At 42.0% G+C, this 26,178-nt stretch overlaps 1 protein-coding gene across 4 annotated transcripts in view; it reads right to left on the bottom strand.

The window, feature by feature from the left end:
* The window catches only part of COL14A1 (collagen type XIV alpha 1 chain), a 234,110-nt gene that overhangs the window by 59,508 nt on the left and 148,424 nt on the right, over positions 1–26,178 (bottom strand). For all 4 annotated transcript variants that reach the window (XR_011570692.1, XR_011570693.1, XM_070802990.1 and 1 more), the window contains exons 34-40: positions 24,521–24,679; positions 15,629–15,706; positions 12,575–12,661; positions 6,698–6,751; positions 4,805–4,900; positions 3,559–3,612; positions 3,147–3,200 (exon numbers count right to left, since the gene is read on the bottom strand). Coding sequence is in view for 2 of the 4 variants with exons in the window: in XM_070802990.1 (XP_070659091.1) it covers positions 3,147–3,200; positions 3,559–3,612; positions 4,805–4,900; positions 6,698–6,751; positions 12,575–12,661; positions 15,629–15,706; positions 24,521–24,679 (582 nt within the window). In the remaining 2 variants the exon portion in view is untranslated. The remainder of the gene's footprint in view (positions 1–3,146; positions 3,201–3,558; positions 3,613–4,804; positions 4,901–6,697; positions 6,752–12,574; positions 12,662–15,628; positions 15,707–24,520; positions 24,680–26,178) is intronic.

The raw sequence follows: 26,178 nt of genomic DNA, 5'->3' as shown, positions 1-26,178 counted from the left end.
AGGAATAAATGAGTGATTTCAGTGTTTGGTGGTGCTGTTTCGTCGTTAAATCATGCCCGACTCTTTGAGACCCCATGGACTGTAGCCTGCCAAGCCCCTCTCTCCATGGGATTTCCCAGGCAAGAATATTCCCAGGCAAGAATACTAGAGTGGGTTGTCATTTCTTTCTTCAGGGGATCGTCCCAACCCAGGGATCAAACCCGTGTTGCCTGCACTGGCACATAGACTTTTTCACCACTGAGCCACCAGAGAAGCCCGACGAGTGATTTCAGTGCTTGGCGTAACGACAAAACAACCGCCTTCCCGATTTCCTGGAAAACGCTTTCCGGGAGAGGCTCCTCGGGCGTCTCGGCAGGAAGTCTCTTCACCCCGTGTGTCTGCTCTCAGACAGCTCTGTGCCACGGTTGCCACTGCCATTATTACCATAGTCATCATTATTGCTTTCCTTCTGAGTGCAACTGTGCCTCAGGCACAACAGGGATGAAAGTGAAGTCACTCAGTCGCCTCCGACTCTGTGCGACCCCGTGGCCTGCAGCCCACCAGGCTCCTCGGTCCATGGGATTCTCCAGGCAGGAACACTGGGGGTCACCAGTTCCCGCTCCAGGGGATCTTCCTGGCAGAACCATGTCTTCTGTTTCCCCTGTGTTGCAGGCAGATTCTGAACCAGTGAGCCACCAGGGAAGCCCACATGACACACAGCAGGTACTAAATTAAGATATGAGTTCAACTAATATCTTATTAAACAAGATATTAAGATAATGAAAATATGTATATGCAGTCCCTCCCTCAAGCTGAGTAGGCATTCCAGGAGATACTACTACATATTATTATGTGTTAATGATGCCCCGAGAGCTGTACACTGGAATAGTATTACCTTCAAATATCTTTCCTAAAGCAACTGGGATAGGGTTGGCACAATTTTTTTAACATTAAATTTTTAATGAGTTAAATTTTTCTTTAACTCGTTTAAAGAATGAGTGTCCTCTGGAAACCATTTTAAAAACACAATTCCCTTCCCATCCACAAATTTTTCAAAATAGGCATTAGAGGCAGATTGAGAGCAGGAGGAGAAGGGGACACCAGAGGCTGAGATGGATGGATGGCGTCACCGACTCAATAGACATGAGTTTGAGTGAACTCCGGGAGTTGGTGATGGACAGGGAGGCCTGGCGTGCTGCTATTCATGGGGTTGCAAAGAGTCAGACACAACTGAGCGACTGAACTGAGCTGAAAGTTTTACCTTCAAATTGAGGGAGAGAGGGAAATAAAATCTATGTACAGATATATTAACACTTTATTAGGCCTTAAGACTTTTTATCCTATAGAACGAAACATGTTTGGAAGAATGGCAACATATTTATCAAAAAATCTGTGTTGGCGTAGTGCTTTTAAAAGAATCCCAGACTCAAATGATCTGGACACTAACCCAATATGTTTGCTCTGGAAGAACTTTTCCAAGACTAGACGCTGCATAGATAAATCAAGGAAACTCACTGAACCAAACCTTTAGAACTGCTGTTTTCAGAGCTTCAGAGTTTTCAGGAATCATGAAGGAACCTAGGTGTGTAACCACACAGGATCTTAGTCTAAGCCCTTTGCCAAAACATATAAATACTTTTAGACACTCCTTCCACATGTCCAAGACACCTACATAAATCTCACTTCTAGAGAAAGCCTCTTTTTAGATACATTCACCTGGACGTGCTTTACCGACTAATCCCATTTGATGGATGGAGATTGAACTGAGATTTTAAGCAAATGAAAGTTGAATGTGAAACCAAAAAAAAAAACCTAACATGGAAGGAGTTTAAATTCCCACACCTGCACCCCTATAGAAAACATTTATTTCCTTATCCTTGAGCAGCATAGCTAAAGGCAACCTGGTCTGAATAGAGAACTACGTCCTCCAGCTAATCATTTGCTACCCTAGTGGGTTAGCTGTCCCCTACGATATCAGCGAATGTCGCTGAACGTGCTGTCCTTTACTGGACTGGATCTAAGTGGAGGCCACTGTATATAATCCAGTCTTAAGAAAAACTGTGCAGCTGCCAGTGACCTTTTGAGGAAGATCAGTCTCTCTCTGTCGCTGAAAATGTAATAACTTTCTATTGCCTTCCTGTAAAAGCTCAAAATCCTTGGTCCGAAAAAAAGAAGCGATGACGTCAGTGAATTTGTGTTTACATCTTCGGTGCCATCTCTTGGCAAGCTCTCCACACCAAGGCATGTGCACACACGTGTACACTTGTGTGCACACACAGACACACATACAGACAGAGCACTGTTATCTCCAGCCACATTGAACCACGCGCAGGAACGGAGATGCCCACCTTCTCGTCCACTCCACCCCTCCACACGCCACGCATGCTATTCTCTCTGCTTGCAATGGCTTCCCCGTCCTTCCTGGCTGATTTCTCTCCCTCAGTTGAAAACCAGTCTATGTGGTGCTGCCTCCGGGAAGCCTTCCTTCCCCAACCCTCCAGGTCTGGCTTGGTTATCTATTCCTGTGCCCTATGGGGCTCTGTAAATTCTCCCATGATAGCATGTTTCTTATTTGGTTCTGTTTCCCCCATTAAGCTCTAAACTCTTTGAGGACAAAAACCCTCAAACCTGGCTCAGTGAAGACATGTTGACCAAACACACTCTGGATGTTAAGTCAGCCCTCAGCCACCCTATACATTCTTTTATTGCCGTGCACTTGAACAATTCCAGGAAGTGACTACTGATGTGTGCTAAAGAAATGGAGACTATTACAGATAGTCACCATCATTAAATTCCAGTTCTTACGGTTCTTGATTTCCTTTAGGTTTGTACCTTAAGAATTTGAAACAACCGGAAAATCTGTTAGACCAACGCCCACAATTCAGTGCAAATTGCATTCAGCTTCTGGGAACATTCAGCAAGAGGTGTGAACGATTTGAGGAGGTCTGCTGAAAGTTTCTAGGTTTTGAGGAAAGTTATGGATATGGAAGAACACCAGTTAAGGTAAACAGATGCAGGATTGGTAGAACGTAGATAGATGGGAGAAAAAATAAGGAAAAACAAAACAAAACACGTGGTTTGACTTCCCTGCACAGAGCCTGCCAGCAGCAGAGAGAGACCTGGTGAGAAGTGTACTGTGCTAACGGGCAATCTTGGGCTCGTCTTACCCTCTGGCCCGGGGAGCCGTCGCGTCCTGGTGAACCAACACTGCCCGGGACACCCTAGACAGAGCAAAGACAGGACGGTGTCAGAATCGCGGAAACCAATCACCCTCTCAGCCAGCTGCCCCGGAATAAGTCAAGGCCTCCAAACAAACCTGAAACCCTACGGGTGAAGCCCAGAGCTTATTCACCGGAAGGAAAGCAAATGTCCCCCACCGGAGTTCACCCACCGGGGTTCACCCGGGGCAGCGTCAGGAGGACCCTCGGGTGGGGGCCAAAGGTCAATGAATACAGGCTGCTGGTCCTCAGCATGGAAACCGTTCACTGCCAAGATCACAGCGGACTTCAGAAGCTACGGTCTTTTTTCTTGGTAAAGCTCTAGACTGAGAGCAATGGAGTAAAAAAATAAAAATAGTACCTGTGGGCCAGGCAATCCGATCTCTCCTTTCTCTCCTTTTTCACCTGGCATTCCCTGGACATCCGAAAGGACACGGGGGTTAAGTTCACAAAAGGAAACTGGTAAGTTCTTAGTCTCTTCTTTTCCTCTGCTGGCTGACTCTTAACATTTTCAACATTAAATTGTTTCTACACTAACATCCAAATACAGCATATTTCACTTTTCACATAAGCTACACAACTTAGGTAAGCATGCTTACAGAGTAGAATGTTTATATTTCAGAATAGTTTAAACACAGTGCATACAATCTGATTTAGTTAAGCTTATATTGTAAATACATGAGCAGAGTCTTGAATATTTCAGTATTATTTATAGCTTAGATGTTAAAACTTACATCTATATATACTTTTGTTTTGTTTGGCTAGAAACTTATAAAAAGGCAAAAGCAAGCACAGTACCTGACCTGTAGCAAGACCTCAACGAATTCTTAGTGTTAATTGTAATTATACAAACTGGCATGTTAAATAAGAATAATTCATTCATGTGTAAATGACTCTGGAAATGAAGACATCTGAGCTAGGGACACACAATCATATGCACAGGAAGATTTGCTAAAACTGTATTTCAATCATTTATACTAAAACTGTACTTAAAAATGTATATAATGGCACAAATACTAATTACAGAGACTGGTTTTATTCCTTAAATCTAGATTCCTCTACTAAGTTAAATGAAAATCAGTGAATGGAACTGAATTTGCTTTCAATGGTACAAACAGCTCATGTGGCTGTAAAGAGCATATCGTCTATAATGTTAAACTCATCGCAGCCCACTTTGATGGCCTGTCGAGATAAAGACCTAAATAAATGGCTTTGTGGTTGTAGCTCCACGATTACTACAAATACCAAATGAAAAACTTAAGTCATATAACATCTGTCCCTTTCCAGGTTTATCATACCCACTAAGGACTTGGTCAAATAAGAAAAAGGAGCCGTATGTGTCAAGCCTTGCTTTCTTTTCCAGACAAATCACCTGTGGCTGTACCTACTCCCTGGGCACGTACATAAACGTACAGGCCCCGTTTACTGAGTGCAAAGCTGGCTTATGAATGAGCTCTCGATCATCATGCTCATTTCCCAGTCCTTACTTTCAGGGGCTGGAAGAGGCTGTGGATCATTACTAGGGGTGGAAGACAAAAGCTCATTCTCTATAACTCATGGGGAAGTGAGAACAACAAAACCCGCCCCAATGCTGACACACAACTCACAGGCATCCCTTGAATGGAGAGACCGCTTGGTCCCTGGGGCCCCGGGGGGCCCTGAGGTCCAGGAGGGCCCGTTTCACCCCGAGGGCCATCTGGTCCCTGGAAGGCAAGAAGATCACGCCAAAGGTAAGTCAGACCCCCTGGAACCCAGAAATATCTACTACCCGATGTTCCTGCTGAGCGCGTTTATCTTCTACTTCATTAACTTTCCTCAGACATAAAACACTCACAGGACAACGAGACACGAAGCCTCAGAGGACTCGCCTCCCAGGCCTAGAGTCATCAGCGAGCCAGGAGAGAAAACACAGTAGCTGCTGCAACTGTATTTATAGTGGTTTCCATAAATAAGAACGCTGTGCCAACAATGTGAGGAATTAGACCCCCCACACTGCATCACAAATCTGAAAGATGTAAGCGGTACAAGACCACCCTCTTGGCCTTCGAAGGTTCCCACCATCCAGCCAAACGACATTCCCTTCCTTCGTTACTGTGAACTGTCATCTCTGGGGCGCTGCTCTGCATTTATCGAAGATATTGTGGAACGTACTCTCATACGTGGAGCAAGTAAGATCCATCGCCTCTGCCTGAGAAAACGTGCCACAATCGCAAAAAGTAAAACAGAACAACAAAGAAGACCTCGTGTGGTCTGAGTGTGGAGCTGGGTGGTACCCGATCCATTCTCTCCAGCCTTCTTTCACTGACTCCCCCTCGGCCTCGCCCCATTCTCTCTTAGCTTGTTCCACTTGTCTCCAATTTTCTACTAAAAAAAAGCTGCAGTGTTCTCTCCTCCATGAATAAATGCTGTGCGGATTTAATAAGTGATCATGTTGAAGCAGTAAGTCAAGCAAGATGGCTGGGGACGACGCAGAGCATCACGGTGAAGGTGAGACAGGCGGAAGAGCGTCACGGTGAAGGTGAGACAGGCGGAAGAGCGTCACGGTGAAGGTGAGACAGGCGGAAGAGCGTCACGGTGAAGGTGAGACAGGCGGAAGAGCGATCAGAGGCCTGAAGCCAAGGAGCTGGGGCTGACTCTCAAGGCAGTCGCGCACGACTGCAGGGCTTAAGGGTGTGATGTGCTCCAGTGTAACTCTAAAGAAACGAATCCGGGGCAGATATGAAGACTCAATCCAAAACATCAGGCCCCTGGAGCCAGAAATAGAGACGAGGGGTGGGGCCTGAACTCGCTTAGGCTGGGCGCCTGCCACCCCTTAGGTGCCTTTGTGCGAAGCAGGGAAACGTGTTCCTGGACGGGGATCGGCAGGGCGTGCTCCTTTGAGTCGCGGCCTCTGTACGGGGTACAGACTGAACCACCCCGCTTGGTGGCCTTGGGCAGTGAGAAGGGAAGACAGGGCTGTGTGTCTGACGGCGCGTGGTGGGAGGGAAGGAGAGGAGTCTAAAACCTGAACAATGCCCTGGAGGACCGCAGCCTGGCTGTGATTCAGCGCTCCCCCTAAGACGCATCTTTGTTGCAGACAGGAAAGAGGAGAGCAAGAGCAAGAGCCGCATAAGCAACCAAAGCGCCCGGAGCACTGACACTCCGTCTCAGACCCAGAAACCTTGTCACTGAGTTAGGGCGTTTCTTCTGATGAAAACACACAAGCTTTTAAGAATAAGGGGAAAGGCTTCAACACAACTTCCATTAAAATACAAGAAGCTTTACAACGTTACGTGGCAGCCTGGATGGGAAGGGAGTTTCGGGGAGAATGGATATATGGATATGTATGGCTGAGTCCCTTTGCTGTCCACCCGAAACTATCACAGCGTTACTAATCGGCTATACTCCAATATAAAATTTTTAAAAATTTAAAAATATATAAGGAGCTTTAGATTGCCAAGGGTAACTATTGCTTAACTCCAAAAGTATACCATGCCTGGGGATGAGAGAGAGAGTCTTACCTTTAGGCCCGGGTCACCTCTCTGGCCTTTCGGTCCTCGGAGTCCTGGGCCCCCCTGGCAGAAAGACATTAAGTGTTAGCACAAAGACAAATATGAAAGCAATATAGCGTATTCGTTTCCCTTAATAATATGGATTATGTAATTCTTATTTGGTACAAAGGCCAACACGTTGTGTAATGATATGTTCACTATGTTCCTCAACTGAGGTCTGTCCCCCAGATTCACCTCTTCTTGTTAATGGTTTCAGAGCTTGAGCAAACTTTCTATGCTAAATCCCTTTAAATTAAAAAAAAAAACAAAAAGCTACAGAATCTTTTGATTGCGTGTGTAAGATCACTGCTATTAATACTGCAAATAATAAAAAATATACTGTTAACCTAAAATTATACGCATGTCTTATACCATGACTTTGAGATTAAATTATTTAATTAGACTGTATTATATTACATTGTAAAAAGCATATAAAATAGTAACAATTTAGTTCTTTTTATTTATATCATAAAAAGCTATTCAGTGCCTCTGAAATGTCAGTTATTTGCATTTTCCTCTTAAAACTTCTGTCGCATTAATGCACTCCCTGTACTATCATTTAGTAGTATTTTCTTTGTACATATATGCACATAATACATAACACAGTAAATATGTGTATATGTGTGTATACAGTCTTTGCAAACATATTCTTTGTATATGTGTGCATAACATATACGTAAATATACTCTGAATATTTTTTACTTGGCTCTTACTTCACTTAAATCTGCTTCAAAAGCAAATATTATATACTATAGCAGATGGAAAAACATATTACTTACTAAGAATGTGAGGCAGACCTGAAAATACACTATAAATAACGTCACTAAACTTGGCCAGATTTTGTCCCTGGTGCCGACTGTGAGCAAAGCCTTTGCTCTATTAAAAGAGGGCGTGAGTAAGGGTTAGGAGGGTCACATGGGTACCGGTCTAAGAATATGCTTTCACTTGAGTAGAAGGATGACAAGATCATTGAAAATGGAGTGGCTTTCTCACTGGATGAGTCCATTTGACCTCCGGCTGTGTCCGTGACCACTGATGATCCTTCTGTTACCATCAGCCCTTGCCTCCCTTGGGAAAAGACTGGATCAGGCGACAGTCAAGGCCTCCTCCAGTTCGTCTGAAGCACTTACACTCACTGCCAGCACCAGTCAGCTGCTTATCTTCCAGATTTTTAGCATACAGTAATCAAATCATTATTTAACTTATATGCAGAGTACATCATGAGAAATGCTGGGCTGGATGAAGCACAAGCTGGAATCAAGATTGCCAAGAGAAATATCAATAACCTCAGATATGCAGATGACACCACCCTTACGGCAGAAAGTGAAGAGAACTAAGGAGCCTCTTGATGAAAGTGAAAGAGGAGAGTGAAAAAGTTGGCTTAAAGCTCAACATTCAGAAAACGAAGATCATGGCATCCAGTCCCATCACTTCATGGGAAATGGGGAAACAGGGGAAACAGTGGCTGATTTTATTTTTCTGGGCTCCAAAATCACCACAGATGGTGACTGCAGCCATGAAATTAAAAGACACTTACTCCTTGGAAGGAAAGCTATGACCAACCTAGACAGGATATTGAAAGCAGAGACATTACTTTGCCAACAAAGGTCCATCTAGTCAAGGCTATGGTTTTTCTAGTAGTCATGTATGGATGTGAGAGTTGGACTATAAAGAAAGCTGAGTGCCGAAGAACTGATGCTTTTGAACTGTGGTGTTGGAGAAGACTCTTGAGAGTCCCTTGAACTCCAAAGGGATACAACCAGTCCATCCTCAAGGAGATCAGTCCTGGGTGTTCATTGGAAGGACTGATGCTGAAGCTGAAACTCCAATACTTGGGCCACCTGATGGGAAGAACTGACTCATTGGAAAATACCCTGATGCTGGGAAAGACTGAAGGTGGGAGAACAAGGGGATGACAGAGGATGAGATGGTTGGATGGCATCACCAACTCAATGGAGGTGAGTTTGAATAAACTCCAGGAGTTGGTGATGCACAGGGTGCTGCAGTTCATGGGGTCACAAAGAGTCGGACACGACTGATCGACTGAACTGAACTGAACTGAATCAAATCATACTTTATGTAAGTGCACACGTCTCTACAGGAAATATTACCTGTAGTGTCTCCGGTATTATTTGACATATATAGATTACATATATGACACACCACTTTTCATATATTTCTGAGTTAACTTAATATGTTTTTCCATAACATGACATATAGATCTAACTTACTGTAAATGAGTTGCATAGTTGTCTGAACAATGAGATAATTTGTTTAACCATTCTTTCATTATTGGAAATGTAGGGCATTTCCCCTACAATTTGTTACTGTCTAAACAATACTACAATCACCATCGTTATACATGCCCTAAGTACAAATTTTAATATTCAAGTACAAATTTTAATATTTAAGATCTCAACGAGGAGAATTTTAAGTGAAATGTAACAGAGAGGCAGATACATTGTCAAACTGCTGTGAAAACACGGCACCACTTTATTCATCTGTTAGGAGCTGATGAAGGGAGTCTCTGTTTCTCTAGATTTTAGTCAGCACTTGATATTTTCAAGCTTTACATTTTTATGAAGCTGGTAAAAATAATATCTTGCTCCTATTTTAATTTTTATTTCCCTTAAGACTCCTATGATTGAGCATCTTTTCATAACGCTTGTCCATTTGCATTTTATCTCAATACAACTACCAATTCACATTCTTCACCCAGTTTCCTATTGGGTTACATGTCGTCTTCTCTTTAATGTGCAGAAACTCTTCATATATTTGGATACCACATCCTTAACTGTTACAGATGATGCAAATGTTTTCCCCAACTGTGGCAGACACTGTTGGTTGATTACCAAAGCTTCTTTTCTGACTTCCTTCTCCATTTCACTTTTCCTGCTATAAAGACAGAGATTTGCTTGCCCAGCCTCCAAGGAATGGGTATACTAACTGGTTTGAGCCAATATGATCAAGAAGCTGTAAGTCTAAAGAAAGCAAATTTGGAAGCTGGAACAAGCTTGGGTCTTGATAAAGTTGTTGAGCAGCCATATTTGCTTGGGACCATCTACCTCTAGGTCTTTTGCTGAGCAAATTATGAATGTTCAAGCATCCCAATGATCTACATCAATGCATTCATCAAGTTTTCTGTTCCTTGCAAGAAGCCTAGTGTGTTCCAATTAACATACTCATTCTGGGACACCTCTTTAATTGTGTTTGTTCATCTTAAATAATTGTCTTTTAGTTGAAGGTTTTGTCCAAATGTGACAATTTGGCTCACAGATACCTGAGGTACTAGGTCTACAAAATCCAGGAAACTTTTTATACTTCTAACTTATTTTCCACCTGATACCTAACCTTCATCATGGAGTGGGTGACAAGAATTCAGCAAATGTTTGTGGATGTGAACTTTCATCCTTTTAGTAAGAAAGGGTGAGGTGAGGCAAAAGGAATATGGCTCTTTCATCCATGGTGTCCTGTGGCTTTTCTGGAGTTTTACTGGCACCTATCACTGGGTAAATTCTTGAATAAGGAAACAGTTGCAACTATGTTAAATCATCAGACAGGCTTATTGCATACACTGGGGGATTTGTTGCTTTTATTGCTTAGTCGCTAAGTCATGTCCAACTCTTTTCGACCCCATGGAAGAAGCTTGCCAGGCTCCTCTGTCCATGGGATTTCTCAGGCAAGAACACTGGAGTGGGTTGCCCTTTCCTTCTCCAGGGGATCTTCCTGACCGAGGGATTGAACCCATGTCTCCTTCATTCAGGCAGATTCTTTATCACCGAGCTACCTTGGAAGCCATACTGTTTCGGTCACTGTTTCTTCAATAGTTTATTATGCTTGAAAACGCCAATGGCTTTTCTCGTTTGGCTCTTCCTTCCCCGCAAGTCAGAGCTCAGCCCTGCTTTCCTGCTTCTCGGCTGCTGCTTTCCTCACTCTTAGGTCACACATAAATATTTTATAACTTGTTCCAGCAGCATTGCCGATGAAGAAAACTTGAAAAGCCTCCAGCTAGAAAAGCTTATTAATGCTGTTTAAAATAAAATAAAGGCTGTTCTAATTAAGAATTGAACCCTTAAGCACCATAATGAAAAGGAAACAAAGCACCAGAGCGAAGGCATCGCTGAGGCTGCCCTGAGGGAGGGCAGGGGGATGGCTGAGGTTTCTGGAAAGCGGCGTCACACAGCCCACGCAAGGCAGTGAGAGGGTGCTGGGCTCCGTGAGGAGCAGGCGTGGGCAGAACATGGGTGTGACTGAAAGCGGAGGAGCTCGAAAGGCAGCAATGTGAGTGAGCTAGAACAGCCACAAAAAGTCTCACCAGCAGGTGGAAAAGCAAGACTTTTTTCCACTTTAGCTATAGGAGGAGTAAATGTCTCCACTAAGAAATACTACCCAGAAACTGATTCTCATACAATTGAGGGACCAGAGTTTACTGGGTTTCAGCAGGTTTGTACGGCCAGGATATTAACAGAAGCAGACACATACGCTCTCTCAAAAAATACAGCTCAAACATGGGGTCAAAATATTCCCAGAAAGTTTCAAGTAATGCAAACTCAAATATACAACCCCCAAAATAAAAAAGACATGTGGAAACAACACAGCATGAATAAAACTACCAACAAAGCAAATGGAAGAATCAAGACCACATATACTACAGATGCTGAGATGATCAGATAAAGAATGTAAATCATACTAAAATATTTAAAGAAAAAAGTTTTGAAAATGTTACAAAAGAAGAAGAGGTTATACAAATGACCAGAAGGTTTGAAATGGAACCAAACATAACTTCTAGAGAAACTAAATATGATAATCACAATCCAAAACACCATGCCTAGGTTAAGCAGCGTATTAAACAGAGCTAAACACACAGTACATCAGAAAGTAATGTTGAGGATATTACACAGAGGAAAGCCTGGCAACACAAACAGGAAATAAATTAGAGGTTAAAAAGAGAGTAGAAAGAGGTTAAAAGGACATGAGAGTAAAATCAGAAAGTATAATGCACATCTAGCTGGCGTTTCAGAAAAAGAGATGATCAGAGAGAGGGAATGTTTAAAGAGAAAATGACTGAGAAAACTCCAAAATGTATAAGAAACATTGGTATTCAAATTCATAAAGCCCTCAACGTTCCAAGACTACAAAACAATAGCATCAAAATGTACTGTGGTGAAACTTCTGATCATTAATGACAAAAGGATCTTAAAAGAAACTAATGGAGAAAATATTTCTCACAGAAAAATGACAGTTAATTCAACTGGCAGCTGACTTCTCTGTAACAACAATGGAAGCGATGACATTGTAACAGCATCTACAAAGCGCTCAGAGGAAATAACTGGTAGTCTAGCACCGCACTCCCAGTTTCTTAGTTTGGAAAGCTGTCTGACTGTTTTCATGGAGGTCAATGGTAACACTTAAGCAAGGTAGGAGATTTATTATTCTCTCATATTAAAACCCGAGCTGTTGCGGCGCAGTCGAGTGGCTTTATCGCCCAAGGCAGCGTGAAGCCGTTGGTGCCTCCCTCTTCCTGCTGTGCTGTGCCCAGCGGCATTGCTGCCACCGTGAACCCACGACCTCACGCTCAAAGGAGGGCATTCGGTTTCCATTTAAGAGCAACGCCCAGGCTGCGTGCATACACCTTCTCTCTCCCTGGCCAGAACTTAGTCACAAGGTCATCTTTATTTGCATAATTGCTAAGAAATCAAGTCTCAAGCTGAATGGCCATGAAGCCGGCCATGTACGCAGGGGAGTATCTTCTATTAAAAGAGAAGCAGTAGCAATGATTCAGGGGAAATGAGTAACCTTTGTAACAACTATCAAATAACACTTAAGGTCAAATGAGGCAAGACTTACTGGTGGGCCCGCTGGTCCCAGAGCCGCTTTATTGATTTCCGAACAGGAGCAGGCATGCGGGAGCTCTGGGCAGGCCTCCTCATCCCTCTGCAGAGAAAAACAAATAGTATGACTATTAACAAGATGGTCTATACAAACGACTTTATGACTCAAAGGAAACATTTGGAGACACTTCAAAAAAAATCCTGCAGTGAGCATTAGTCTAGAAAAGCAGAGAATATTCCCTTCTGACCACAAAATCTTTTCTTTAAAGAAGCAATGAATGGGTGTCTAGCAAGGCGTTAATCAACGCCGTTATCAAAGGATGTTGACAAAACCAGCTTGGGAATCCAGGTGAAGCAAGAAAGGCAGAAGTGGAGGTGCAAAACCAAAGATTCTGGTTGCCATTTAATTCAGCTGGGTAAGTGGTACTCCGTGAACTAAAGGTCCTGAAAACTTCCTTAGTGTTACAACACTTTTTTCCATTTCAAAGGATAAAAGAAAACTTGTAGCAACAGTCCATCAAAACACCCGCTTCCACACTAAAACCAAGAGCCAGAAGAAAAGAAAACAGTGGTTAAACACATGATGCACACCTGCAGCAATGTTAGCTGCTGCTCACACTCTGTGGCTGACACACGCCTGCAGCAATGTTAGCTGCTGCTCACACTCTGTGGCTGACACACGCCTGCAGCAATGTTAGCTGCTGCTCACACTCTGTGGCTGACACACGCCTGCAGCAATGTTAGCTGCTGCTCACACTCTGTGGCTGACACACACCTGCAGCAATGTTAACTGCTGCTCACATTCTGTGGCTGAATGTGAGAATAACACCACAGCACCAACCTAAAGCTTTGTGATAAGAGCTCATCTCCTCTTGGAGAATTCTGATGCCAGGTGACACCACAAGATAGATGATTTAGGTCAGACTGAATATGCCTGAATGAGTTACCGGCGTTTAAAGGAAGACAGGGCACCTGGTAAGCACTACTGAATGATTCGTGAATATCCCATTTGGAGCAACAGCCAAAAAAGTCTGCCCTAGGATGAAAAACTAGAAAGGTTCAACGGTCCCTTTGGATAGAGAAAGTGAGCTTCGTCTTCTAAGATCTTGGGGAAAGGTACTGTTAGGGCTGAACAGAGGACAGATGGTAATTAAATTGTCAAGTTGAAAATACTTTCAGGCTCTGAAATATTCACAACAGAAATCCAAAAGAGTCTGAGCAAAGAGCCTTTATATGCTTTTCTCCAAATGTTGGACAATATCCAAAAGTTTCAGCTCATTGCAGGAAAGGAAAACCCTGCTAAACGTATCTGGCTTGATACCTTGGGCAGCTTGAATGAGATAGACTTAAGAATCCTGAAAGATCCTCCAAGCAGGCTGACAGCAGGCCTCCTGTGACCAGAGACTGCCTAATGGTTTTGCCACTGCTGCTGGCTGTATCTCCATCTGAGTCTTTCTACCACAGGACTTGCACACCTTCAGTGACAGAAAGAAAAAGAACAGCTCGGAGAGGGCAGGGATCTGCCTAGGCGACATGGTGATTACACTCTGCTTGATGCAGGGTATTTCTGGGTGCTTCCTTACAATCCCCACTCTACCTGCCCTTATGCACAGCATCATAGTGTCTCTGCTTTAATTCCTCACCATAGTTTAATGGAAACTTATTTTGGTGAAAAAAAGAGTCACTCCCTTCTCAAACAAAGTCACCACGCATACATGGCCTGCAGCAGATGACATGAGCTGATGTAAGGTCTTAAAAAAAGAAATTTTTTAGACTTGAGGAAGTCTTCCCCGTGACCATGACCAGGTTGAATTCTTAAGACATGACTTCTGTCCAAACATAACAGGGTCAACATTTCAGCTCACTGGTCCTAAAGATCCTTAGGTACGAACAATCCATTTTTAAATACACAGTCATCCACCCTGGTGAGTTACATTTGGTATTTATAATGTGAAAAGGTTTATTTTTCTAGCAGCTTTGCCTAAGTTAAATAGATTATGACTATCGTTCCCAGATTGTGTGGAAAGAAGGCCTGGGGCATTACAGGAAATTCACAGGGGCATTCTGAGTTTTTTTTTAAAAAGTCAAGAGACACAGCAAAATTCAGTACCCACTGGACTTTGTATACACAACCAGCTCAAGGTATAATAGGTCACAATTTCAACACTAGAAGGGACTTCCCTGAAGTCCAGTGGTTAAGACTCCACGTTTCCACAGCAGGGGGCCATGGCCCAGGTCGGGAAACTGAGATCCCAAAGACAAAAAAAAGAACAACTTGGTAAATTTGTTTTATCAGCACTTGCTATGAAGGAAAGCAAATACCACGGGGAAAATCACCGTGGAAAGGAAGGGAAGGTGGGGCCTTCCCTGCTGGCCCAGAGGCTGAGATTCTGAGACCCCAGTGCAGGGGCCAGTCGGACCCTCACCAGGGAGCGGGGTCCCCCCTGCAACTAAAGGGCCCCCGTGCTGCAGATAAGACCTGGCACAAACACATAAATAAATGCTTTAGTTAAAAAAGGAAGAAGCCAGGGTGGTGATGTCCAATCAGACTCTGAGACCTGAGAAGTGCGTTCTCAGCAGGCACACACATCCCAGTAGTGAGTAGTTCTGGTTTTTCAAAAGTACGTGTATCATCTTACAATTCTGATTTATATATTAATATATTGTTGGTTCATACAGCAGAGTTTTTAAGATACGAACACTTATGAAGACGATTGGACCTAATGACCTCATATATGGAATTACTAGATATTTCTTTTGGCTCTGGGGTACCATGAAAAAAAATTACTGCAACACCAAAGGATTCATGAACCACGGAATTTGGGAACATCTGGACCCTACATAAGTGGCACCCCGTGTAGCTGGGCAGTTCCCACTGCGTGTGTCCGTGTGTCTGCTGATTCCAGATATGCCTCCTTCTTAACTGCTTTTTAATTTTCATCAGCAGCATCATAATGAGTTATCTGTGACATGAATTTTGTGAAATAGCATTTCATTTTCAGCACTGCAATTAAATATAACTTTAGAAAGTTTCAGCAAAGAACAGAATTAGTGAAAGAAGAATTCTTACCAGGGCAGGAAGTTCACAGCATTTGTCTTTATTGGCCCAGGATGTGGAACAAACAATATCAAACATCTGTAACTGGAACTGCAATTTAAAAAGAAAATTGTCATTCAATAAAAGATATATACAATATATACAATGTTCAATAAAAGATACATTGTGTGTATAATTTATAATGATTTCACAGTACACATTACATGGTGCTGTTAGTCGCTCAGTCCTGTCTGTCTTTGTGACCCATGGACTGCAGCCCATCAGGCTCCTCTGTCCATGGGATTCTCCAGGCGAGAGCACTGGAGTGGGATGCCATGCCCTTCTCCAGGGGGTCTTCCCCACCCAGGGATCAATCCTGACTCTCCTGCACTGCAAGCAGATCCTTTACCATCTGAGCCACCTTACATAATAAAACACCAACACATTTATAACATAATATTACAGTGAATAAATGTGAAAAGTCATTCCTCAAACACACAGTGATTTAAGACTTCTGTCAGTGGTTACTCCTTCCACCATCCAAACTGCCTTACTCATCACAATTCTTCCTCCCATCTCTACGTAAAAACACTTAGAGCCTCTGGTGAAATCCTCCCTGTGGCCCACCACAGTTAGTCCAAGTGCCTCCGTGACCCCACCAGGCTCTAGACATCTCTTACAGCCCATCGCCCGCCATCCAGTACACTTATTTATATTTCCCCTCAGAGTGGGCACTCATCAAAGCCATAGCACCTTCGTGCCCCCATCGTAATGAGTGACATGCAGGGACTTCCCTGGAGGCCCAGGCTTGGGACGTGGAACTTCACTTCAGGGGCCAGAGGTTCAATCCGTGGTTGCGGAACTAAGTCATATGCCTTGTGGCATGGCAAAAAAAAAAGGGGGGGGGGGGCATGTAGTAGATATTCATGGAGGCTTGTTGAATTATTTCTGACTTCCATCATTCAAGCATACATTTGACCACTTTTTCTTTAGTGTATAATGCAAGCCAGATACCATATAGACCTTTAGGATATAAAAATGAGCAAAACCAGCTTTTTGCCCACAAAGCATTTACAGGGAGTAAGAGACTGACACATAAACACTGTTTACGACGTGCTGAGTGTCATGACAGACTCACATGTGGCACTGTGAGATCCGTGCTGTGCATTTTCATTCAGGCCATCGATCATGCCATAAATATTTAGACAGTCTTGTGCAACTCATGTTTGTTGGCAACAATTTAAAGTATATTTTGAAACATTTAGAAACATCATTATAATATCATTAAGGGCTCACACTAGCTTCATGACCTAACCATTTCTAACACTATATTTCTTCCTATATTGTTTTCGAATATTGCATGTCATCAGGAGTTTGGAGATCCCCTGGAGGAGGAAAATGGCAACCCACTCCAGTATTCTTCCCTGAAAAATCCCATGGACAGAGGAGCTTGGCAAGCTACAGTCCACAGGGTCACAAAGAGTTGGACACAAATGAGGGGCTAAAAATGTAGCAGCACTCAGGAGTCTGGGGTTAACAGATACACACTAGGATATATTATAAAAGATAAATAAGAAGGACACAGGGAACTGTATTCAGTATCTTATAATATCCTATAGTAGAAAGAATCTGAAAAACAATAGGAGACATAAGAGCGGCAGTTTCGATCCCTGGCTGGGGAAGATCCCTTGGAGGAAGGCACGGCAACCCACTCCAGTCTTCTTGCCTGGAGAGTCCCATGGTCAGAGGAGCCTGGCGGGCTACAGTCCACGGGGTCACTAAGAGTCAGACATGACTGAGCGACTTAGCAAGTAGCACACATCTCTCCATCTACGACTGAACCACTTTGCTGCACACCTGAAACTAACAGATCAGTCGCTCCGTCGCGTCCGACTCTGCGACCCCAGGAATCGCAGCAGGCCAGGCCTCCCTGTCCATCACCAGCTCCCGGAGTTCACTCAGACTCACGTCCACCGAGTCGGTGATGCCATCCAGCCATCTTATCCTTCGAGTCCCCTTCTCCTCCTGCCCCCAGTCCCTCCCAGCATCAGGACACAGCACTGTAAATCGACTACACTGCCATCTAAAAATGAAAGTGTCATCAATTACAGAGCTGGCAGAGGACGAAATCCTCTTCATTTCCTCCCTGGTCTCGAGCCCGTTTCTGTCGTGTCGGTTCATTTGCTTCACGTCTTTTTAGACTCGGCATCTAAGAGACGTCACACAATGTTTCTGCGTCTCTGACTGCACTTACTGTGACAATCCCTAGGTTCACATAATCTGTAAGATGCCCTCAGAAAGCGGTATTTTCAGCAAAAACTGGAAAACTCTTGGAGCCTTATTTTCACCCATCCCTGTCAAGAGTCCCCTGGACGCAGGTAGGAACACTCCAGCGGGTGGTGTGACTGTGAACGGGCTACTGCCTGCAGCGTCCCATCCAACAGCAAAGAGAATGAAGTCAGGGCTTCTCTCGCCACACCCAGGAAGAACTGCGCCTTGCTGCAAACATCTTTTCCCAAGTGGGTTTTGCAAGATTAATAACACAAATGTTGAAAGCAGATCCATAAATCAAGACATCATGCTTTCTGTTTTCAATATAAAACCACTGCATTATTTGAAGCAATAAGTGCATGGCTCAGTACACTCTTTCTTTTCCATATTAAAAATGTTTTTTTTCAAAGGGCATGACATTTCAGTCTGTTCAGGGCAACCACACAACTAAATTATGATCATTGAAAAATTAAGTTTGTAATGGATGGACCTAGGGATGGTCATACTAAGTGAAGTAAACAGAGAAGCAGAAACATTGCATGATGTCTCTTAGATGCGGAATCTAAAGAGACATGATCCAAACGAGCTTACGAAACAGAAATGGACTCACAGAGAAGAAAGCTATGGCTGCCGGGGGAAAGGACAGGGGAAGGGACAGTGAGGGAGTGTGGACAGGTGCACACTGCTGTGTTTAAAATGTAACCCAACACGGCCCACTGAAGAGCACAGGGAACTCTGCTCAATGCTGTGTGGCAGCCTGATGGGAGGGGAGCCTGGGGGAGAAGGGATGCATGTCTATGTGTGGCTGAGGCCCTTTGCTGCCCACCTGAAACTATCACAACATTGTTAATTGGCTATACTCCTCTACAAAATAAAAAGTCCAATTAAAAAAACTTGGTTTTCAAAATTAAAGCATTTTTAAAGAACGTGGCTGCTGATTTTCATAAGCAACAGTAGCAGCAAAGGTATTTCAAGGGAGCACAGGGATTCAGAGGCAATGGAGCCAGACTGCCTGGGTGTGACCCACTCACAAGCTAAGCCATTTTAAGCCAACTGCTTCACGTGGTGGAGCCTCAGCTTTCCTTATCTGTTAAAATAGTAGAATAATAGTAGATGCAGTAGTAGCTATTCATTAGAGTAATAATAGCGGCCATAACAACAAAATGAACCCACTAAAGGAAAATATTTAGAACACTTCCTGAAATACAGTTATGCAAAATAAACATTATTTTAAAGCAACATGTAGAGAAGCCCTTTTATAGTTGACCTATAAGCTGCAGGAGTATATAACACAGACGCCAAATGGTTAAGTCAAAAGGATGAAAGTGATGTGATGCTGAGAGCAGAAATATAACAGCAGTTTGTGTCCACAGTCATTGTATCTGTTTAATATTTTGTTTGAGAAAAATCTTAGCAAATAACAACAATACCAGCAAACATTTGTTGAAAACCTGGCTGTGTGCCAGGCACCATCCCAAGGACTTCACCTGTATCATTCACTCTTCCCATCACCACTGTGAGGTCTGATAATAGCAATGTCTACCCCATTCTATAAATTAGGGCTTGGGATGAAAAGGCCTGAGTAATTTAAGCACATGTTGAAAGCTGAATTCCTGTTGAGAGCTGAACAGCACACCTCATTTTCTTGCAGTTTATTTTGTGAACAGATCATTAGTCTAATGTTTAAAATGCAGATACCCCAGCCTGACTTTACAATGCCATTTGACTTTATAATTACTTTTATTAAATGAGTCCCATTATGACAGCATTAGTCAGTTAATTCTGTAAGTCATTCATCCATTAAGAAATTTTCCATTTCTGAATAGGGCCCTCAGTGTGAAAACATTTTAGTGAATGAAAAGATTTATTTAAAGCCAAGGCCTTTCACTAGTCTTGGGGTATACCAGGCTTTCTTGAAGTTTTTCAAATAAACAGTCACCACCCGATCACCTATGACTGTACAATGTCTCCATACAAACCTTTGGCTAAACTTCTTTTGCCCTCTTGAGTTATTGAGATTCTTATGAGTTCATTTTATTTATTCGAGAGGTTGAATACCTACTAAGTGCTGAATGAGGCCAATACTATCATTTGAAGAATGCTTGTGGGCTGTCTTTTCTTTTTCAAGTCAGATGAAGTCAGAAGCCTTTTTTTGTGTGAGTACAACAAATTTATTCATAATTGTTTTGCATTCGTAATAGTTCAGATTCCTCGGCCTTTATTTAGAGACTTCTTTTCCAAGTCACATTTCTGGGGACTGATTTTTTAAAATCTGGCTTTTATTCCAGAAGTAATTAAACACACACTTACACAAATTATGGAGGAAACATTACAGAGATAATATGTCAAAGATCTCAGATTTCAGTACCTAAAAATTCAAGACAGCGAGGATCAAAATAAACCATACTTTAAGCGTCGAAGAGGCAGCCCCTTTTGACTTTAGCAACTTTTTTCCTTTGTAACTAACAGCATTATGAAAAAAAATCTGCACAAGAAAAAGACCGTCCCACTTTCACTGGTAATAATCTCTTTCAAGGGAATACTTAGACAATCACAAATGCTCATTTTTCATTATTGGACATTTCTGTCTGGGCATAGCACAAAAGGCAAGTCATTTGGGGTCAAATGTTAGCATGAAAACAAGACTGAAATATTTTTTGGCAGTTGAGGCACTGTGATCTGTGAATGGAAATTAAAAGGGACTTCCCACTCAGTACCGTATTTCATCTTCTGATTTTTTTTTCCAGCATATCATTTTTAAGCTTATAATTTGAAGTCAAGCTGTACCTCATCTTATGCAAATATTTAGAGAGCTTTACATTCCCTGAGACACAGGAGAAGGAGTCCTGGGGACCCACGCCGCCTTCTGCTTTCAATTTGGTGTGTAACTTTTACTGACTCCACCTTCAAACTATGATTTATTAAGCACTTACCACTTGTCAGCTACTTAACAGGGTGTTTTTACTTGCTCTCAATCAACTTACTGAATTTAAGGGGAACCACAATGGCTCTACTCAATCAGGAGATGAAAGTGAACATCCGCAATCGTTGGTAGCAATCAGAATGTTAAGGGGCAGAGATGCTGGGGAGGGGGCGCATTCTGATCACATTTATTTCAAGGCTATAATTCAAATAATGGTGAGTTTTTGAACTTGCCAGTGAATAGACAGGGCATATGGTCACTGTCACAGACCAGATTCCTTCCTCTGCCTTAAGTTCTCTCATAATCAGGCTGGCCTAATGGAAGAGAGCTCAGAATGAAGAGCAGTAACCATATGCAACTCAAATACAATCTCACATCTCACTGTCCTCGTGTTTGAAAGGGGATCTCTCCCTAACTTATTCAGGTCTCAGTTTCTGCATCTATAAAATGGGGACGATATATTTTCCTGGGTTACTGGAGGATTAAACGGGAACATCTTAGAAACGCTCACACTGCCTCGTCCGCGTGTGTGTTATCCGCCAGTCGTGTCTGACTCTTTGTGACCCCGTGGACTGCAGCCTTCCTGCCAGCCTCCTCTGTCCATGGAATCCTCCAGGCAAGAAAACTGGAGTGGGTTGCCATCCCCTTCTCTAGGGACCTAATCCATATTAGGCAATACATATTAGTCACTATTATCATTTGAAGAATTAAAAGATACAATTGAGTGAAAACACAACCATTTCCTTACAATTGGAAAACACTTGTTTCTATAGGATCATTGATTTGTCTTCTATTGATTCCTACATAAAAACGTTAACTCAGAAAATAAAATTACTAAAAATTCTATAACATAACTTATATTTATTTTTATTTACACATCAGAGAACTAAACAAATAACTGTATAATTATCTAGGTGTTAGATTTGAAAGGTGGGAAAAAGAAAACATGTTCAATGCCAGAAGCTCAAACATTTTCTTGAATCATCTCTGACTGGAAGCATGATAATTTCATTAGGTATCAGAAAAGAAGAAACCTCTCAGGGCAAAGAAGACTGCAAAGGAGAGGCCCAGCTGTCTGTCTCCTCCCGTGTGCTCTGACAGCTAGACTCAGCCCGCTTATTAGTTTAGTCTCACTAGAGAATTTTTGCTGCCGGTAAAGTCTTGCATTGCTGGCCACAAGTTTTTATTTCAAATATGAGTAATATCCATACAGTAGTTACTGTATCCCTAAATCCATTCATCTCTTCTCCACTCAGCTTTGGTTTAAAAAGACTATAGCCTGAGACACAGACTCACAGACTTACAGAACGAATTTACAGTTGCCAGAGGGGGAAGATGGGGTAAGGGATAGTTAGGGAGTTTGGGGTGGTCGTGTGCACACTGCTGTATTTAACATGGACGACCAATAAGGACCCACTGGAAGCACAGGGAGCCCTGCTCAATGTTACGTGGCAGCCGGGATGGGAGGGGGTTTGAGCGAGAGAGATACGTGCACAGGCGTGGCTGGGTCCCTTTGCTGTCCACCCGAAACGATCACAACATTGTTAACTGTCTATACTCGAATAAAAAATAAAAACTTTAAAATAATGGAAAGATTATATTCTTTAAAAACTGAAAATTTAGAATCATTCCATCATCTGGCATTTTTTGAATCATTGACAAATTTGCCAGGGAATATCGATCTATAAACTACTAATCTCTCTTAGATGATAATTACTCCTTCTGGAACAACCCAAAACTTGTGCATTGCACATTCCCTTTTGCAGGGTATTAGAGTTCACATATATTTCAAGATTATGTTAGCAATCTGTGATTTCTAATTGAGAACTGAAGACTGAAGCTTCTCTCTTGTCTTACACTGAAACAAGTACTGATAATAACAAAAAAACCAAGCAAGTCTTCAATCACATTCTTGAGATCTAACCTAATATCATCCATTTCAACATAATCAAATTCCTCAATAAGTGGGTAGACCGAAAATCTAGTAATCCGTTGTAGACTTCCAGATTCTAACAAAAGCCACAACTTTTTCCTACCAGCCCTACAAAGAACTCTTTAATGACTGACTTCCATAAATTCCCTTTTGTCTACTGCTGGGTGGCGTTAACCACAGAGGGTTTAATTGCTGTTTTAATTGCTCTTCTTTCATGGACAAAAGTAAAGATTTATTACTGGTAGACCCTAAACCTATGGTTGTTTTTGCTTTCCGAACTAAATTCCATAATATTTAATTGGTCATATATTTTGGAGTAAAATTACTATGTAGAGTGTAATTTGAAGTACAATTAATTTGTAACTGTAATTTTAACACTGTAATTGCTAAGTATGAGCTATAATTAGGAGACAGCATGATATCTATCAGTGGACTGTTGTCAATACCACAGGTGGAACATGATATATGCAAACTATTAAGAAAAATTCAGATAGATGGCTTTCTATTTAATTTCTAACAAGTGTTTCTTGAGAAAGTACTCTTCATACAACTTTATCAGATACTGTGATGTAAGGTCAAAGGTGATTGCAAATGAAGACTGTGACATGGTTTCTGTTCAGTAAAGAAACTGCCTGGAGCGCAGGAGACCTGGGTAGATCCCTGGGTCAGGAAGATGCCCTGGAGAAGGGAGTGGCTACCCACTCCAGTAGTCTTCTGGAGAATCCCATGGACAGAGAAGTCTGGCAGGCTACAGTCCATGGGGTCTGAAGCATACTGCAAGTCATTTTCATTTATTTGATATACTAGAAGATTTCATTTGTATTAATATTAAATGATTTCAGCTTTAAAAGACTTTGAGAATCATCAGGTCTTTCTAAAATTCCATACAGCTGGCTAGTTCTGCAGGTCTCTAAAAGCACAATAAGAGTAAATCTTAATTAACTTGATTATTCTGTTACACAGAAGAGAAGTGTAGATGTGAATATTTGGAATTGCTTACAAGAATAAAATTCCCTCCAGGTTAATTGGTTCTAATTATAGAATGACTCAAATTAGAGAATGCTGCTAATTAGCTGTGAATGTGTGGTCTTAAAACAAAAGTTTGTGCTCACTGCTCTTTTTTGTAGGCATTAACTGAAAAGAATGTGATTTCTTTGCCAATTTGAAGTCTCTTGATCTTAAAATCCATGATTAAAAAACTATGATAAAAAATATATCTTAAAATGATGTTATTTAAATATTAATGATAAAATATTATTATCCCTTATTATTAATGATAAAAAGGGTTAACTTGACATTAGCAATAGCAAGGACCTAGTTATAAAATGCCCAAATCTAACCCATGTGAGAGGTTTATGTCAATTTCCCATGTATAATAATAACATGTTTTATATGGATTTGGATCTGGTCATATAAATGAGGTTCATCCACAGTTTTGATTCTAATGAACCAACCATTTATGCCACGGTATTTTATTTGAATTTTAAAAATATCTTACTGTTAAAATTTTCATTTAGAAAACAAACTAGTCTATTTCTGGAGCACTCTCCATATAATACAGCAGAAGCGTATTGCAAGAGCTTCGAATGTTCGCGTTTTAATCCATTTAAACGAATTCATTTCATTCATTTGCACTTCATTCATTCATTCGTTATCTATTTACTTATCATTCATCAACTATCATTCACCATCACGCTCTCCATCTATGCCTTTACCAAGCTCTTCCCCTGGAAAATACATAATCATATTTTAGGAGAATTTTTTCCCTTAACACAGATTCATTTGTTTATCCACTTACTGGTGCAGAGTTTCCGTTTGGTCCTCTTGATCGAACCATTCTCCCCAGGACTTCAACACCATCCAGCGTGATATTAGATGATGCGTTTATTGCCTTCTCACCCACTTGCTTGCAGTCAATAACCACTTTGGCCAAAGTCTTGCTGACAACAATATGTAGCTGATAAAAGTAAAAATGTTTTAAAAGGTAAGAAGCAGGAGAAAATACCAAACACATTTACATAATTGCATGACTCATCACCAAAAAATATGCAAGGGAAGAAAAGGAATTCTGTCTCCTTAAGCACTTTGCTTGAGAAGAAAGGTTCTACTCTAAACCACTTCCATGACTATCCCACATTCAGATGCCATCTCTATGGGTTTTTTTGTAAACACTAATGGAATCTCAATGCTTTTCATTTCCTCTGTAATATTTTTGACTACTCTGTGACTGTCTCACCAAGAAAAAATCATCTCTAGAGGAAGTTGATATATACATGACAATAATTCCAAAGAAATGCTAATGGGACTATTTGGAAGCATACACTAATAAATCACGTGCATCTCACGTGTTTCTGAGATCCTTATTTAAGACACTGTGGTTTACAGTCCTAGTAACAAGAAAAAAATATTTTTATGCAACGTTTCTTATGCAAAAATGAGAGAATTTTGTTATGCAATTGTTCTTATATAGTGATGGTATTCAAAACCCCAGAAGGTAGCAAAGTTGTATAGAATAGACAGATCTGACCACATCCTATCAGGAAACAGAAGCCAAGATGAAGACTGCTGTGTGACACCCCTTCCCTGCCTCCGACAGGACAAGAGGGGTATGGCCAAGATGCAAGGTTTTTGCAACACCACTGAGTAAATGCTCTGCTCTCGGGCACTCTTGGTGTTGCATTTTTTAACAGCCCAGATATCAGTGGGATTATTCACTGCAAAGGAAACAGTAAATTTTGGAAGGAAGGCTGTCTACTGCAGTGATCACCAAAACAAAATGTTTCACAGATGTGAAACACGAAGGAGCAGAGCTCTATCACATGTGCCAGGTTAGAATAAGAGCAACTAATGTCAGGCATGGAGAAGGCAATGGCACCCCACTCCAGTACTCTTGCCTGGAAAATCCCATGGATGGAGGAGCCTGGAAGGCTGCAGTCCATGGGGTCGCTGAGGGTCGGACACAACTGAGCGACTTCACTTTCACTTTTTGCTTTCATGCATTGGAGAAGGAAATGGCAACCCACTCCAGTGTTCTTGCCTGGAGAACCCCAGGGACGGGGGAGCCTGGTGGGCTGCCGTCTATGGGGTCGCACAGAGTCGGACACGACTGAAGTGACTTAGGAGGAGGAGGAATGTCAGGCTTACAAAATTCTTCCTCAGGGCGACTTACCATACAGTGGCAGTGACGGGCTGTCTCAGTGCAATCTGTCTACATATTTTAACATGATTTGGCTGCTGGTACTTTAACACTATTGGTGGCCAGGTAGACCAGCAATCCTTTCTACATAACACATACTGTAGGGAATTTACAACTATCTACTTAGTAATACATTACCCTCTGCTACATGGTTCCTCAAAGTATGAACCTGGACCACTTCTATGATAGGAGACCAAAATTTGCCGGTCCAAAATGTCTCTTTAGAAAGCAGATTATTTCAAGCTGAAAATAACCAAGGT

This window comes from Bos indicus, chromosome 14 (genome assembly GCF_029378745.1).
Source record: "Bos indicus isolate NIAB-ARS_2022 breed Sahiwal x Tharparkar chromosome 14, NIAB-ARS_B.indTharparkar_mat_pri_1.0, whole genome shotgun sequence".
NCBI lineage: Eukaryota > Metazoa > Chordata > Mammalia > Artiodactyla > Bovidae > Bos > Bos indicus.
The sequence above is the reverse complement of the archived record's forward strand: the minus strand, read 5'-3'. Positions and strand labels throughout refer to the sequence as shown.